This window comes from Hemitrygon akajei, chromosome 26 (genome assembly GCF_048418815.1).
Source record: "Hemitrygon akajei chromosome 26, sHemAka1.3, whole genome shotgun sequence".
NCBI classification, from domain to species: Eukaryota; Metazoa; Chordata; class Chondrichthyes; order Myliobatiformes; family Dasyatidae; genus Hemitrygon; species Hemitrygon akajei.
Genome location: NC_133149.1, coordinates 29,021,286 through 29,036,244, shown reverse-complemented (window position 1 = coordinate 29,036,244; position 14,959 = coordinate 29,021,286). Strand labels below are relative to the sequence as shown.

Here is a 14,959-nt window from a genome sequence, read left to right as displayed (position 1 = left end):
ACAGCCGCTTGTGGCAACAAATTCCACAGATTTATCACCCTCTGACTAAAGTAATTTCTCTGCATCTCTGTTCTAAATGGACATCCTTCAATCCTGAATTTGTGCCCTCTTGTTCTAGACTCCCCTACCATGGCAAATAACTTTGCCATATCTAATCTGTTCAGGCCTTTTAACATTTGGAATGTTTCTATGAGATCCCCCTTCATTCTCCTGAACTCCAGGGAATAGAGTTGAAGAGCGGCCAGACATTCCTCATATGGTAAACCTTTCATTCCTTGAATCATTCTCATTGATCTTCTCTGAACCTTCTCCAATGTCAGTATATCCTTTCTAAAATAAGGAGGCCAAAACTGCACACAATACTCCAAGTGTGGTTTCACGAGTGTCTTATAGAGCCTCAACATCACATCCCTGCTCTTATATTCTATACCTCTAGAAATGAATGCCAACATTGCATTTGCCTTCTTCACAACCAACTCAAGCTGGTTTCCTTTAGGGTATCCTGCGCAAGGACTCCCAAGTCCCTTTGCATCTTTGCATTTTGAATTCTCTCCCCATCTAATCTGTCCCTTTAGTTCTTCCACCAAAGTGCATGACCATACCACTGTCCAACATTGTATTTCATTTGCCACTTCTTTGCCCAGTCCCCTAAACTATTTAAGTCTCTGCAGGTTTTCTGTTTCCTCAACACTACCCGCTCCTCCACCTATCTTTGTATCATCGACAAATTTAGCCACAAATCTATTAATCCAATAGTCCAAATCATTGACATACATTGTAAAAAGCAGCAGTCCCAACACCAACATCTGTGGAACTCCACTGGTAACTGGCAGCCAGCCAAAATAGGATCCCTTTATTCCGGCTCCCTGTTTTCTGCTGATCAGCCAATGCTCCACCCATGCTAGTAACTCCCCTGTAATTTCATGGGCTTTTATCTTGCTAAGCAACCTCATGTGTGGCACCTTGTCAAAGGCCTTCTGAAAATCCAAGTACACCACGTCTACTACATTTCTTTTGTCTACCCTGCTTGTAATTTCCTCAATAAATTGCAGTAAGTTTGTCAGGCAGGATTTTCCTTTCAGGAAACCATGCTGGCATTGGCCTATCTTGTTGTGTGTCTCCAGGTACTCCGTAATCTCATCCCTAACAATTAATTCCAGCAACTTGCCAACCACTGATGTCAGGCTAACAGGTCTATAATTTCCTTTCTGCTGCCTCCCACCCTTCTTAAATATTGGAGTAACATTTGCAGTTGTCCAGTCATTCAGTACAATGCCAGACTCTATTGGTTCTTGAAAGATCATTGTTAATGCCTCTGCAATCTCTCCAGCTACTTACTTCAGAATTTCCATCAGGTCCAGGAGATTTATCCACCCTCAGACCATTAAGCTTCCTGAGCACCTTCTCAGTTGTAATTTTCACTGCACATACTTCACTTCCTTGACACTCATGAATGTCTGCTATACTGCAGATGTCTTCCACTGTGAAGACTGATACAAAATACGCATTCAGTTCCTCTGCCATCTCTGCATCTCTCATTACAGTATCTCCAGCGTCATTTTCTATTGGTCCTATATCTACTCTCAATTCTCTTTTACCCTTTATATACTTAAAAAAGCTTTTAGTATCTTGTTCCTTCATCATCTTTCGTGGTGCTGATATTTGAGTTCCATAACTTCCCTGACACTTACCAGACAATCCTTGGCGTACTTGAAAAGACTTATACTTCTTTCCGAATTTGTGGGCAGCATTGACAAGTTAGCCTGGCTTATCAGCTCAACGATACTGGAGCACAGAGACTGTGGAATTTTCTTCAGATCCAAAATATTCCTGAAAAACATAATTTATGTACTTACATATCACTCTTAAAGTAGAAGAAAAGGTGTTTTACAAAATAATAAACATCAAGGAAGGAAGGATAATGTCAGATGACTATAAAGAGTACAATCTCCAGAAGCGACATGGTCTTAGCTGCCTCAGAACCCACAAAACTGAAGTAGAATCAAATTAGCTTTAACAAGTGGCCCATTTTAAGATGAAGAAGAAGATCAAGAGGACTGAATCTCCATATAGAGCTTTCTGGCTTCAAACTGAAGTAGATTTACAAGAGACTGAATTCAAACAGACCATTGTTGAAGTGGGGATCACAGCCTTTATAAAGAGCTGAAGAGGAGTGAGCCGTAGACGAATGTTGCTGGGACCCAAGCCGGGGCCTGATCAACCCTGGCTGGGTCGCCTAGGTGTGATTGTCAGATGTTGAAAGACTAAAAACACCTGATGATCTCAGATTACATTACTGATATTGTGTCCTAGTGCATCCTAGGATGCATCTCAGCATCATACATTCACAGAGGCACTATCAGACACAGCCGAATATTGTGAAAATGGCTATATTTTAAACATACACTGTTCAAAGAAATCTTTAAACACATTTTTAAAAAGATCCAAAAATATTCAGAGAAAACAGATATTGCTTCATTTTAACTATTTGAGTTTAAGCATGTTAGTTAGGCTGCAATAAGTATTTTCTTGTTATAGATGCAAAAGGAAAATTAATGCTTGAAGGAAATGGATTATTCATTCAGTGGCCATTTTATTATGTACAAGAGTAGAAGCCGGTATGTTCTTCAGCGAATCTAGCCCATCCACTTCAAGTTTTGATGAGTACACCACTATTGAATGTATTTCAGTTACTGTTGCCTTCCTGTCAGCTCAGACCAGTCTGGCTTCTCCTCTGACCTCTCTCATTAACAAGGCATTTTCGCTCACAAAACAGCCACTCACTGCACTTTTTTTGCTTGTTTTGTGCATCATTCTCTGTAAACTCTAGAGACTGTTGTGCATGAAAATCCCAGGAGATCAACAGTTTCTGAGATACTCAAACCACCCCATCTCGATAGTCAAAATCACTTAGATTACATTTCTTCCCCATTCTGATATTTGGTCTGAACAACTTCTTAAGCCTCTTGACCATGTCTGAATGTTTTTATGCATTGAGTTGCTGCCACATAATTGGCTGATTAGATATTTGCATTAATGAGTAGGTGTACCTAATAAAATGGCCACTGAGTGTATATTAAAAATGACTTTAGAATGTCCTCAATTCTATTATTATGTTTTCTATATTAAACATTCCCATCCTGGGGAAAGAAGTTACTGTTTATTTTGTGTTGACAACCAATTCTAGTGTTTATTACAAAAACTGAGCAGCAATTCTGCATGAAAACATGTTAAGATAGAAGGCAATAACATTTTTGGAAGGAGAAATATTCTTTTGATTACTTTGGATCAGCTAATTCAATAACTATTGCAAACTCCAGATGTCATGCACTAGATGTTGTTGGATCTGTGGGACAAACACATGATGTGATACACTACTGTGTCACCCACATTTACCTTTACAATGAAGGTCACTGACCATATTCAAGTGAAAGGAGGTACCGCTTGTATCCCAAACTGAGTCTGGCTCCTCAGCTTAGCCATGTTCTGGATCCCCAAATGAGCTCAATGGGGAGCTCAGGGGTAGAATGGGTGAGTGGGTGTCAGAGGTATTGGCCACGCGCTGACCTTGTTACTTTAACACTAAGGAAAAAAAAACTCCAACCCTGTTATTGCATGAAAACACATTTTAATTGAGAACTGACTCAAATTAAAATAAATAAATTGATAGCAATGAAAAGTAATGATATCCAGAGCTGCCAAATCCCAAGGGCCAGATTATTTCCAACCCAGAGTTTTAGGACAAATGAGAACATTGCATTATCATCCCAAAGTTTTATGAACAGAAAATAGAATGCTGGAAGAAATCAGTGGGTCGAGCAGCATCTGTAGAGATAAAAGCTATAGATCAATGTTTCGGGTTGAAAATCTGCATCAGGTTTGAGAGGAAAATAGAATGGTTGGCAGTATGACGTTCAGAGGTTCCGAAATGATAGATGGAACCATATGGGGAAAGAAGTTAGGGTGGGAAAGGTGAAGAAAGGGAGAGAAATTGGGTGTCTGTGGTGGTAGAAAAACAACAAGGTTGTGGTTTAGCTGAAGTTCAAAAATTCAAAATTCCTTTGGCTTTGATGCATCCTTTTAGATTGAAAAGTTTGTACCTGTCTTTTGATTATTTAAGAAAGGTACAGACAGACGGAAGTGGCAAAATAGGCTGGGGAGACTAGATGATCTAAATATTCTCTTCCTGTGTTCCTATTGGGTCGAATGTGCTCGGGTCTACTCATGGCCTTAACTTTTGCGGGTGTGCACTTCCCAATTTACTCAACACCTGGCAGTCATAGTAAACAAATAGGTCTCAAGCAGCTCAAACTGAGGCCCTGCCTCTGAACCACCTTTGCAGCTCATGAAAACAAGGAAATTGAGCATAATGATTAGTTTAATGGAACATTTATTTAGAGACATGTTTGAAAGACATTGTTGCAGCTGGTGAATTTAAATCCCAATAAATATGGAATTAAAAGAAGAATCTTATTGCCAAGGAAGTCTCTGTAAGGATGGGAATCCAATCTACAAATACTGCTCCTGAGTGGTGAAGAAAGAGTGGATGAAGTATCTTCTCCTAGCATATGATGTCTGGAGGAGGGAGGGATTTTTCTAATGCACTGATCAGCAGTAAATTGTAAATTAGTGATCAGCAGCAACGATCTGGAATGGTCACAAGATGCGGGATCCGGGTGTGACTGTGACCTTGACTTCCCAGCAAAGTAATCAAGTTTTTGTGAGGCAGAATCTGAGGTCACAATGCCAATAGGGAAGAAGAAAACAATTCAAGTGTTAGCCCTTTAAAAAGCACACTAATGAAATCTGCTTGTCAGATTAGCAAGGCAAAAATCTCACTGGAAATGAAATTTTACTCGACTGTTAATGTCACTTGGGGATGTTTTATGGCAATTAGGAGTTGCAGGGCAAAGAAAAATTCTACCAGAATATATATAATTTTCTGACAGGAGCTAAGACACCCAGAAATCTGATAACTATAATTCTACTGTGCATTAAGCCAATTTTCAACTGCATTGCTCTTTTTTTCTCAGCATTATGCTAAGAAATTTTCAGACTTTTACCTTAGCTTTATGATCTCCCTTTTATACATTCTTTGGCCTTCAGATTACGTTGTGGAATAATAGTGAAGAGACTTTATATGTCATGTCTTTCTTTTCTGGAACTCCTTCTTGCTATGTTAATCTACTTTTGGCTTTTCTTATGACAAGCATATGCAGATTTATTATTGTTTGCTTTGCACCACTGTCCTAGAGCAATTTCACCTCCACATCATGTGAGCTCACATTTACACATTAATTTACATATTTTCATCATCTGTTAGAATAAAAGGGGAGGGACTGAACAACATTTAAATCCCTGGCAACTTCTTTATACTTTAAATGACATGGGTTTCCAACCTGGGATACAAGGCATAAAAAAAGGGTGGGAACCCCTGTTTCACTATGATAACGACTTAAATTTAAAACTGTACAATGTTATTTTCCTCTTTTATAATTGGCCGATATATTTATTATTCCACATAGGTGAACATGATCAATTTTCCAGAGGCTAAATTTCAAGACATCTATATAGTGAAACCTTTTATGAATTGAAATCTGTTGATTCTAAAATATAAATTGGAAATAACACACATGTACTCTGCCTACTGGATGTTAGCCTGCAGTAGCTTGCTACCTGCTTTCTTGTACGAAAATCATTGAAATTCCGTGCTATTTTCTACCTCCAATGGTGATGAGAGAGTACAATGTGTTATTTCATTCTTTTATTAACTGATTCCAGATTGTTGTCATTCTTAGTTGCTATGGAAACAATTTTAATGACTGCTGTGCATCCTAGCACAGGTGTAAATTCAAGGTTAAAACTAAATCACCTTAAATGCCATTGGAAAAAGAAGTGATGGATCTGATGTAGTCTAACATTAATTGAACAATGCACCATATCATGCTTCAGTAATACTACATTAGGCTGGTGTATTCTAATTCTCAAAGCAAACACTGATTCATTTCAGAGGTCCTAAGGCAAACCTCCTTTGAGGCATAAATCAAAAAATAAAAAGAAACTTATCAAAAACCACATCACTATTCTGTGGAATTGTATCATGCGTAGGATGTTCCACATCTTTGACAGGAGAGTTTTCAATAGAGCTAGCTGTATATCATGCTTAAAAATAGTGGTCAATCATTATTATGTATTACTATTAATAAATCTGTATGATGTATTTTATAGAACGAAAAAGAATGTTGCTGTAATATTGTTATCTGATTTTGATCTCTTTGATTGATGTGCAGTGAATTGTATTGGTTTGAATAGCAGCCAAAAAAGCAGATGTTGATGTTCAGATGCACAGAGGCTCTCAGGACTGGCATTCAACACTTGATAATACAATCTGGGAAGAGAGTAGCTTGTTTTAATTTTTATATTTTTTGTAAATTAATCTTGCACTTTGTTAATCAGTTACATTGCAACCAAATTAAAGCTCACAGGCTGTGAGGCAACCTGATCTTCATTATGGCCTCATGCCTTTTGTAAAATGTTAAACCTGCACCTGATTGGGTATAAATATTCAGCAATGTACATATTATGTGTAGTGTTTGTGGTCAATCAGGTGCCGAAGCAAAGAATTCTTGTCTTCCACTGCAAAACTTGACATCAAATCTGATGAAATAAAATTTGATCCTGTCTCCTGGCTGATGGACAGTATCAAATGTAAATATTTATTGATACAAGTACTTGTCAGTCATATGTGAAAAGGCCACAGTTGAGAAGTTGAGAATATGAAGTGGTAAATGCAGTGTGCTCTTTTAGGGTTCAGTTGAGAAACAACAGGTGGGATTTTACTGTGAGCATACATAGGTCTGACAAAGAACAAAAATAAATCTGACAAAAAATGACTCTGGTAATTTTCCTTGCTTCCCTCCTGTCCTCTCAGTGGTGCAGGCCATGAAGCAAAGTCTGTGAGGGGCATTCAGCAACATTCGTGTAGCTTGGACCCTGCTGATAATTATTGTAGCTGGCGTGCAAACAACTGACATGGCATAAAGTGAGCCTTCACTTCCTCACTTCCCCTCCTCTGCCATCAATTACTTTATAGGCTACATCTTGTAGGAACCAAAGGCGTTGGCAGCCAACAATTCATGGTTCAGGATAAATAAACATCTTTATTTCTGGAAATGAATGCCAACAATTCGTTTGAAACCTCACCTAACATTTTGCTGTAGTTATTTTCTGTTCAAGGCACAGTCTAATTATCATAAGCAGGCAGGTAATTCCATGTATTTGCTGTTAGAACACTGATGTCCGTGCAACCATTATGCCAATCCAATCTAATTACTTCTGCCTGCACTTGTCCCCCAATTCCCTGACTGTTCATGTGCCTGTCCATGTGCCTGTCCAAATGCCTCTTAAACATATTTTATCTGCTTTCACCACTCCCATGGCAGCATGTTCTAGGCACCTGCCATGCTCAGTGTGGGGAAAAAAAAGACCTCATGAGTCTCCTTTAAACATTCTTCTGTCCTTAAAAGCTTTAACCTCAAATATTTGACATATTTGAAAGCCAAAAACTCTGGCTTTCTATCTTATGTATGCTTCTTGTAATGTTAAATATCAGGTCACCTTTCAGCCTCTGATTCTCCAGTGTCATGGTGGACACTTGCTGTTGGTTGCTTGTCACATATTGAGTTATCTCATCAATATATCTCAGAACTTTTGATCCCAGGATACATTTTGGAGTCAGCTATGTTATGTTTAAAGACAAAATTAATCTGCATAGGTTTGAAAAAATATCAAGGCTTTAAACATTATAGTGATGAACCAGACTAACCAGTCTGTGGAATCACCGCTCATAACCCCTTTCAAATGGAGACAATGAATATCAATTGATTCACCTCAGGCTCTTCCAAACGTAGTACATCCTATTCAATTTGAGAATAGCAGATGATGCTTTTCTCTCATCAAGATAGGACATCATAAATATGTAAGAAAGAGGAATGGGAATAGACCATTGAGACTCTAAACATTTCCATTGAACAAGATCATAGCTGACCTAATCTTAACCTTCGCATTACACTTCCACCATTTTACCATAAGCTATGACTCCCTTGTATTTTAAATATCTATCAATCACCCTTTTGAATAAACTCAATGATTTTGCCTCTACAGTCCTCCAGGGTAGAAAATTCCAAATATTCAAGATTCTCTGTTGAAGAGATTCCTTTTCATCTTTTTCTGAAAGAGGTGACTGACAATTCTGAAAACTTGCCCCCTAGTTACAGATGCCCCCCCCATTCAATTAAATATTTTTTCAGTATCTCTCAACCGTTTCTGGTGCATCGATGTTGACTCCTGCACATACAGAATTTTTCATCACTTTTGCTGTCAAAGTCCACCCTATTTTCACCTCCACATGGTTCATCGCACTCTATTCCGCATCATGGCATCTCCACCTCAGGGTAATGAATTGTTTCCAGCCTTCCTAACACATGGATACCCTACACCAATAATGGCAGACCCTTGACTGTGTCTCATCTATTTCCCTTACTATTGATCACATGCCCTCTCCTCCTGGATAGAGCAAAGATAAGATTCCTCTTATCTTCACCTTCCACCCCACTAGTCTCCACACTCAAAGGTTGATACTCTATAGTTTCCACAACATTCAATTAGATTACTTCGTCCTTCATTATTTTATTATACCGTTCCCTTTGCAACTCTTTGTTCCACTTTCCATTGCCACCAACCATTCCCTGACATACGACATTTTTTCATGCAACTAAAGAAGATATAACAACTGTCCTTTAAACTCTTTTCTTCCCAAAACTGTGCCCCCAAGCAAAGAGGTGATTCACTTGCACTTGTTCCAATTTATTGTACTACATTTGGGGCTCACAATGTAATCACCTCTATAATGAAAATAAAATCAAATGCAAACTGGCTATCGCTTTGATTGGCCATTCTCTGCTTTCAAGATGCAGCGGGGACTCAGATTGCTGGCCATTTTGTTTCTCCAGCACGTTCTCAATGTAACTTATCTGTCTGCAACCTACTGCACAAGTAATAGTGCAATCAATGGCAACACGAGTGAATCTGCAGATGCTGGAAATAAATTAAAAACACAAAATGCTGGCAGAACTCAGCAGGCCAGACAGCATCTGTGGGAGGATATAGTGACAACGTTTCGGGCCGAAACCCTTCATCAGGAGTGAAGTAGCATGGGATGGTCGAGGGGGGGGGGGGGGATAAGAAGTGGGGGGAGGGATGAAGTAGAGAGCTGGGAAGTGATAGGCTGGAGGGAAATGGGCTAGGGGGAAGGTGGAGAATTATGGGAAATAAAAGAGAAAGAAAGGTAGGGCTGGGGGGAGATTGTTGTGAGGGGGGAAAAAGAGAGAGATATAGAACCAGACTAAAATTATAGATAGGGATGGGGTAGGGGGGCAGGGGTATCAACAGAGGTCTGTGAGTTGAAAAAGAATAACGAAGAAATAGAAGGTTGGGAGCAGAGAGAGAGGCTCTCACTGAACTCCCATCGGAGAGAAGATCTGAACTTCTTCAGTGTAGGCATCACTGGAAGAGGCTTCGCAGTAGTGAATTCAAAGGCGACATGAATGAATCTGCAGATGCTGGAATCAGCCTCTGTTGATACCCCTGCCCCCCCTTACCCCATCCCTATCTATAATTTTAGTCTGGTTCAATATCTCTCTCTTTTTCCCCCCTCACTATAATCTCTCCCCCCAGCCCTACCTTTCTTTCTCTATTATTTCCCATAATTCTCCACCTTCCTCCTAGCCCATTTCCCTCCAGCCTATCACTTCCCAGCTCTCTACTTCATCCCTCCCCCCACTTCTTATCCCCCCTCGACCATCCCATGTTACTTCACTCCTGATGAAGGGTTTCGGCCTGAAACGTCGTCACTATCTCCTCCCATAGATGCTGTCTGGCCTGCTGAGTTCTGCCAGCATTTTGTGTTTTTAATAGTGCAATCACTTGAGTCGAGTAGGATGTTTGCCGAAGGGGTTGTCTCTTAGTGGATCTTCAGATGGCTGATCCAAGACTAACATATTCTGATGTACTGTGGGCCAGTCTTCATAATCCTGCCTCCTCCACCACCTGCTGATCACTACATTGCATAATCCTGGAGGTTGGGGTGGATTCCCTTAACAGAAAATACCTGTATCTGACTTTATTTAACAGGGGAAGGCTGATGCACAAGTAGCCTCTACACGGACCTTGACAAATTGGGGTCAGGGTCCAGTGGCACGGAGTGCAAGATGACTGGGGACCTTTCACTGCTGCAGCCTTCCTCCGCCTTCACCACTGTTGTTGTGATGTGTCATCATCCTCCACCAGCTCCGCCGTTGAGGTCCTGGTTGGATTGCTCTTTGTCAGGGACTTTCCCCTTGACCTTATTGCCATGGGAGACCCTACCAGGAACTAAGTGCCAGATGGCAAAACTCCAGACAGCTCTATTCTAGAGATCTCAGACACTCACCAGCCTTTCCACCATGACAAAGTGATGATCCTCAGAGAGGATAATGCCTCCTGCACTATTACAACAAAACCCAGCATAAACTTGAGGGACAATACATCACCTTTTGCTTTCTCTGTTCAAATTCAATACTAAATTCTATCACTTCAAGTGACAAAGAAATGGTGGGTGAACTTAGTAAGTATTTTGCGTTAGTCTTCACTGCAGAAGACACAAGCAGTCTGCCAGAAATTTGAGAGTGTCGGGGTGCAGAAGTGGACGTAGTTGCTCTTGCTGAGGAGAAAGTGATTGGTAAGCTGAAAGGTCTGAAGGTAGATGAGTCAATTGGGCCAGATGGACCCTACTGCAGGGTTCTCAAAGAGGTGGCTGAAGAGAATGTGGAGACATAGGTTATGATCTTTTTAAGAAACATAATTTGGGAATGGTTCCAGAGGACTGGGAAATTGCAAATGTCACTCCACTCTTTAAGAAGGGAGGGAGGCAGAAGAAAGGAAATTTATCAGCCAGTTAGCCTGACCTCAGTGGTTGGGAAGATGTTGGGGTCCACTGTTAAGGATGAGGTTTCGGAATACTTGGAGGATCATAATAAAATAAGCCAAAGTCAGCACAGTTTACTTTAAGGGAAATCTTGCCTGACAAATCTGTTGGAATTTTTTGAGAAAATAACAAGCAGGATGGACAAAGGTGAGTCATTGGATATTGTTAACTTGGATTTTCAGAGGGCTTTTGACAAGGTGCCACACCTGAGGCTGCTTAACAAGATAAGAGCCCATGGTATTACTGGAAAGATACTAGCATGGATAAAAGACTGGTTAAATGGCAGGGGGTAAAGAGGGGGAATAAAGGAGGCCTTTGCTAGTTAGCTGCTGATAAATAGTGATGTTCCGCAGGGGTCTGTATTGCGACTGCTTCTTTTCACATTATAGTCAATGATTGGGATAATGGAAATGATGGCTTTGTTGCAAAGTTTGCGGATGATATGAAGATAGGTGGAGGGGCAGTTAATATTGAGAAAGCAGGGAGCCTGCAGAAGGACCCAGACAGATTAGGAGAATGGGCAAAGAAGTAGCAAATGGAAAAGGGAAGTGTACGGTCATGCACTTTGGTAGAAAGAATAACGGCATAGACTGTTTTATAATTGGGGAGATAATTCAAAGATCAGAGGTGCAAAGGGACTTGGAAGTTCTCGTGCAGATTTCCCTAAAGGTTAACTTGCAGGTTGAATCAGTGATAAGGAGGCCTTTTGAGTGGGCTGGAACATAAGAGCAAGAATGTAATGCTGAGGACTATTAAGGCATTGGTTAGACCGCACTTGGTGTACTGTGAGCAGTTATGGGCCCCTTGTCGAAAAAAAATTGTGCTGGCATTGGAGAGGGTCCAGAGGAGATTCACAAGAATGATTCCAGGAATGGAAGAGTTAATGTATAAGGAGTGTTTGATGACTCTGGGCCTGTACTCACTGGAGTTTAGCAGAATGAGGGAGGGGTCTCAATGAAGCCTATTGAATATTGAAAGACCCAGACGGACTGGATGTAGAGAGGACTTTTCATATATTGTGAAATGTCTAGGAACAGAAGGCACAACCTCAAAATAAAGGGACATTCATTTAGAACAGAGACGAGAAGCAATTTCTTTGGCTAGTCATTGAATATTTTTAAAGCAAAGGGTGATAGGTTCTTGATTAGTCAGGATGTCAAAATTTATGGGGAGAGAGCAGAATATTGAGGTTAAGAGGGATAATAAATCAGCCATGATGGAATTGTGGAGCAGATTTGATAGGCCAACTGGCCCAGTTCTGTTCCTATGTCTTATGGTCTTATGGTAACTTGCTATCTCTGTCTTCATTAGAACTGGTCATATATTCTGCAGTCATTTATCTCTGATATTTCATATTTTTACCATTTTCCTTGAGCCCAATCTGACCCAAAGGGAATGCCCTATAGCTCTGCATTTCACAAAGTTTATATTGTTTTGTTTATATTCTCAATCTCTAACTACCCTCATTTCATAGTGTTGGTTCATTTCCTTTCTCTCTATCTGTGCACTGACCTGCTGACCTCAAAACGTATCCCACAGCAACCCTGCCCTCGCTGCATGAGAGAAATTCTATTTGTCCAACCCTTACTGCAAGGTAAAACTAATTGTTTTTGCTGGCTATTCAGATACAAATTCAGTGGGGCAGGAACAAGCAGAAACAATGGGTTTACCTGGACAAGCTATTTGTTTTTCTCTTTTCCCCAATTTAACAAAAGGTATTCGAACTGAATGATAAGCTCTGTTTGTCTTTTCACAGATGCTGCCTGATCTGCTGACTGCTTCAAGTATTTTCTGTTTGGTATTTCTCTCAGCATACATTCCATCAATCTCTCTCAGAACCTTACCTGTTACAATGCCTCTCCTTCATCTAAATTCCATTAAGTATAGGATTATTCTGCTCGGTGTCTCCCCATTCATCAACTCCTTTAACTCAGGAATTAACCTAACAAATTTTCTTTGACTTTATTGTGAGGGTCTTCTGTTGGATCAGGATATTTTATTTATTTTTATTTTAAAAAACCATAAGACATAGGAGCAGAATTAGACCATCTGGCCACCGAGTCTGCTTCACTATTCAATCATGGCCAATCCTTTTTTCCCCTCTTTGGCCCCACTCCCCAGTCTTCTCCCCGTGACCTTTGTCCAATCAAGAACCAATGAATTTCTGCCTTAAATATACCCAGTGACCTGGCCTCCTCAGCTGCCTGTGGTAATAAATTCCACAAATCCACCACCCTCTGGCCAAAGAAATTTCTCCACATCTCTATTTTAAATAGACATTCCTCCAGCTGTGTCCTCTTGTCCTAGACTCCCTGACCATGGAAAACGTCCTTTCCACATCTAGTCTGTCTAGCCTTTCAACATTCGAAAGGTTTCAATGACCAAGAACAAAAAACATGCATTCCATGGGTAGGACGTACAGCAACTCCTTTTGGAGGACACTGGGATTGAACTACGAACTCTGACGTCCCGAGCTATAATACTGTTGCTCTAACTACTACACTACCATGGAAAAGAAGCCTAAGCAGCAGGTGACTTATTTGATGGAACAATAGAAATGGAAAGGAAAAAGATGTGATCCAATCAGTTTTGTAAGTGTCTATGTACTTTAGACCTTCAACTAGAAGTTAAGATGCAAGAAATTATGGTTTTCTATTAAGAGGTGGAATCCTTAAGTCAGGTTAGTCAAACCACAAAAATGGGAAGTCAAGAATCTTATTGCTTCTCTATTTATTTGACAAGAAAGGTGAAGTTGTGGGAAGTATGCACAATTACTTACGGCTCAAAAGTCAAGTATGAAGCCAGGAACTCATTAATATCTTCCTCTGTGAGGGTGCTGAAGTAATTGACCTTCTTGGCTGCAAAGAACTTGCGAGCAGAACATCGAATCTGTAAATTACATAAGGGGTGTCAAAATATGCAAGAGAGGTGTTGCTAACATAATTATTGCCGAAAAGATTTGTAACATCACAAATTTTGAAACTTTGCCAACAGAAATTTGTTCAAAATATTATAACCTTTTCAAATATTGTACATCAAGCTTTAGGATCTTAAACTAAGGATTTTTGATCAACATAAAGGTAATGCCTGCTATGTTACATCAAAGCTCTAATTGATATGGTATTAAAAGTCAATTTCACGTAGAAGGATAAAATGTACAAAATTATTTTCATCTGTAATTTTTGGAAGTATTTTACAATCCCTGAGATTCCATGTCTTATCCTGAACTATCCTGCATTGCAAACGATGACTTTTGTGCTCAGAAACTACCCATTGAGTCCAAGTGATCAGCAAACATCAGCATGCCAAAACATGGCTCAGTGTCCATAGGAAAGATCAGGAGTACTGTGAGAAAATAGTAATTTAAGATGATTATTCAGTCGGATTGACTGTTGAAGAGAGCAGGTTAGTATCCTTGTAATACACTGAAGAAACCAATTCTGGCCATCGGGTTCTCTCCACCTCCCAGGTTCTATACCCTTCTATTATTACCTCTGCAACATTCACTCTGACACATGATTGCGTGTTCTCTTTTGATCCTTTTTCCAATTAACCTACACCCAAGGTTCAGGTTACAGTGGCCAATTAACCTATTATCACATCTTTGGGACATGGAAGAATACTGGATGAAGCCCACGTGATGAAGGGGCAAATGTGTAAACTCAGTGTTTTGAACCACCAAAGGTTGGGATTGAACCCTGATCCCTGGAACTGTGAGGTAGCAATTCTACTAGCTGTGCCACTGGGCTGCCCTTACAGTGGCATTGTGAAAGTAAAGCAGGAGAGGACTCAGAGATGTTTTACATGCTGCAAAGTATTCAACAATCAATACAGCAGCTGACTTTGTGTGGGAAAACTGGGTTAAAGTGTGGTTCAAAGAGGCTGAGAAGGAGATCAGTTTCCAAAAAGAAGCACAGCGACGTAGCTGCCGCCTCT

The 14,959-nt window shown here is 40.2% G+C and overlaps 1 protein-coding gene across 2 annotated transcripts in view; it reads right to left on the bottom strand.

Moving 5' to 3' along the window:
• LOC140716822 (otoancorin-like) overlaps positions 1 to 14,959 on the bottom strand; it is a 105,317-nt gene that overhangs the window by 40,564 nt on the left and 49,794 nt on the right. For both annotated transcript variants that reach the window (XM_073029753.1, XM_073029755.1), the window contains 2 exons: positions 13,803 to 13,912; positions 1,692 to 1,830 (listed from right to left, as the gene is read on the bottom strand). In XM_073029753.1, coding sequence (XP_072885854.1) covers positions 1,692 to 1,830; positions 13,803 to 13,912 — 249 coding nt within the window. The remainder of the gene's footprint in view (positions 1 to 1,691; positions 1,831 to 13,802; positions 13,913 to 14,959) is intronic.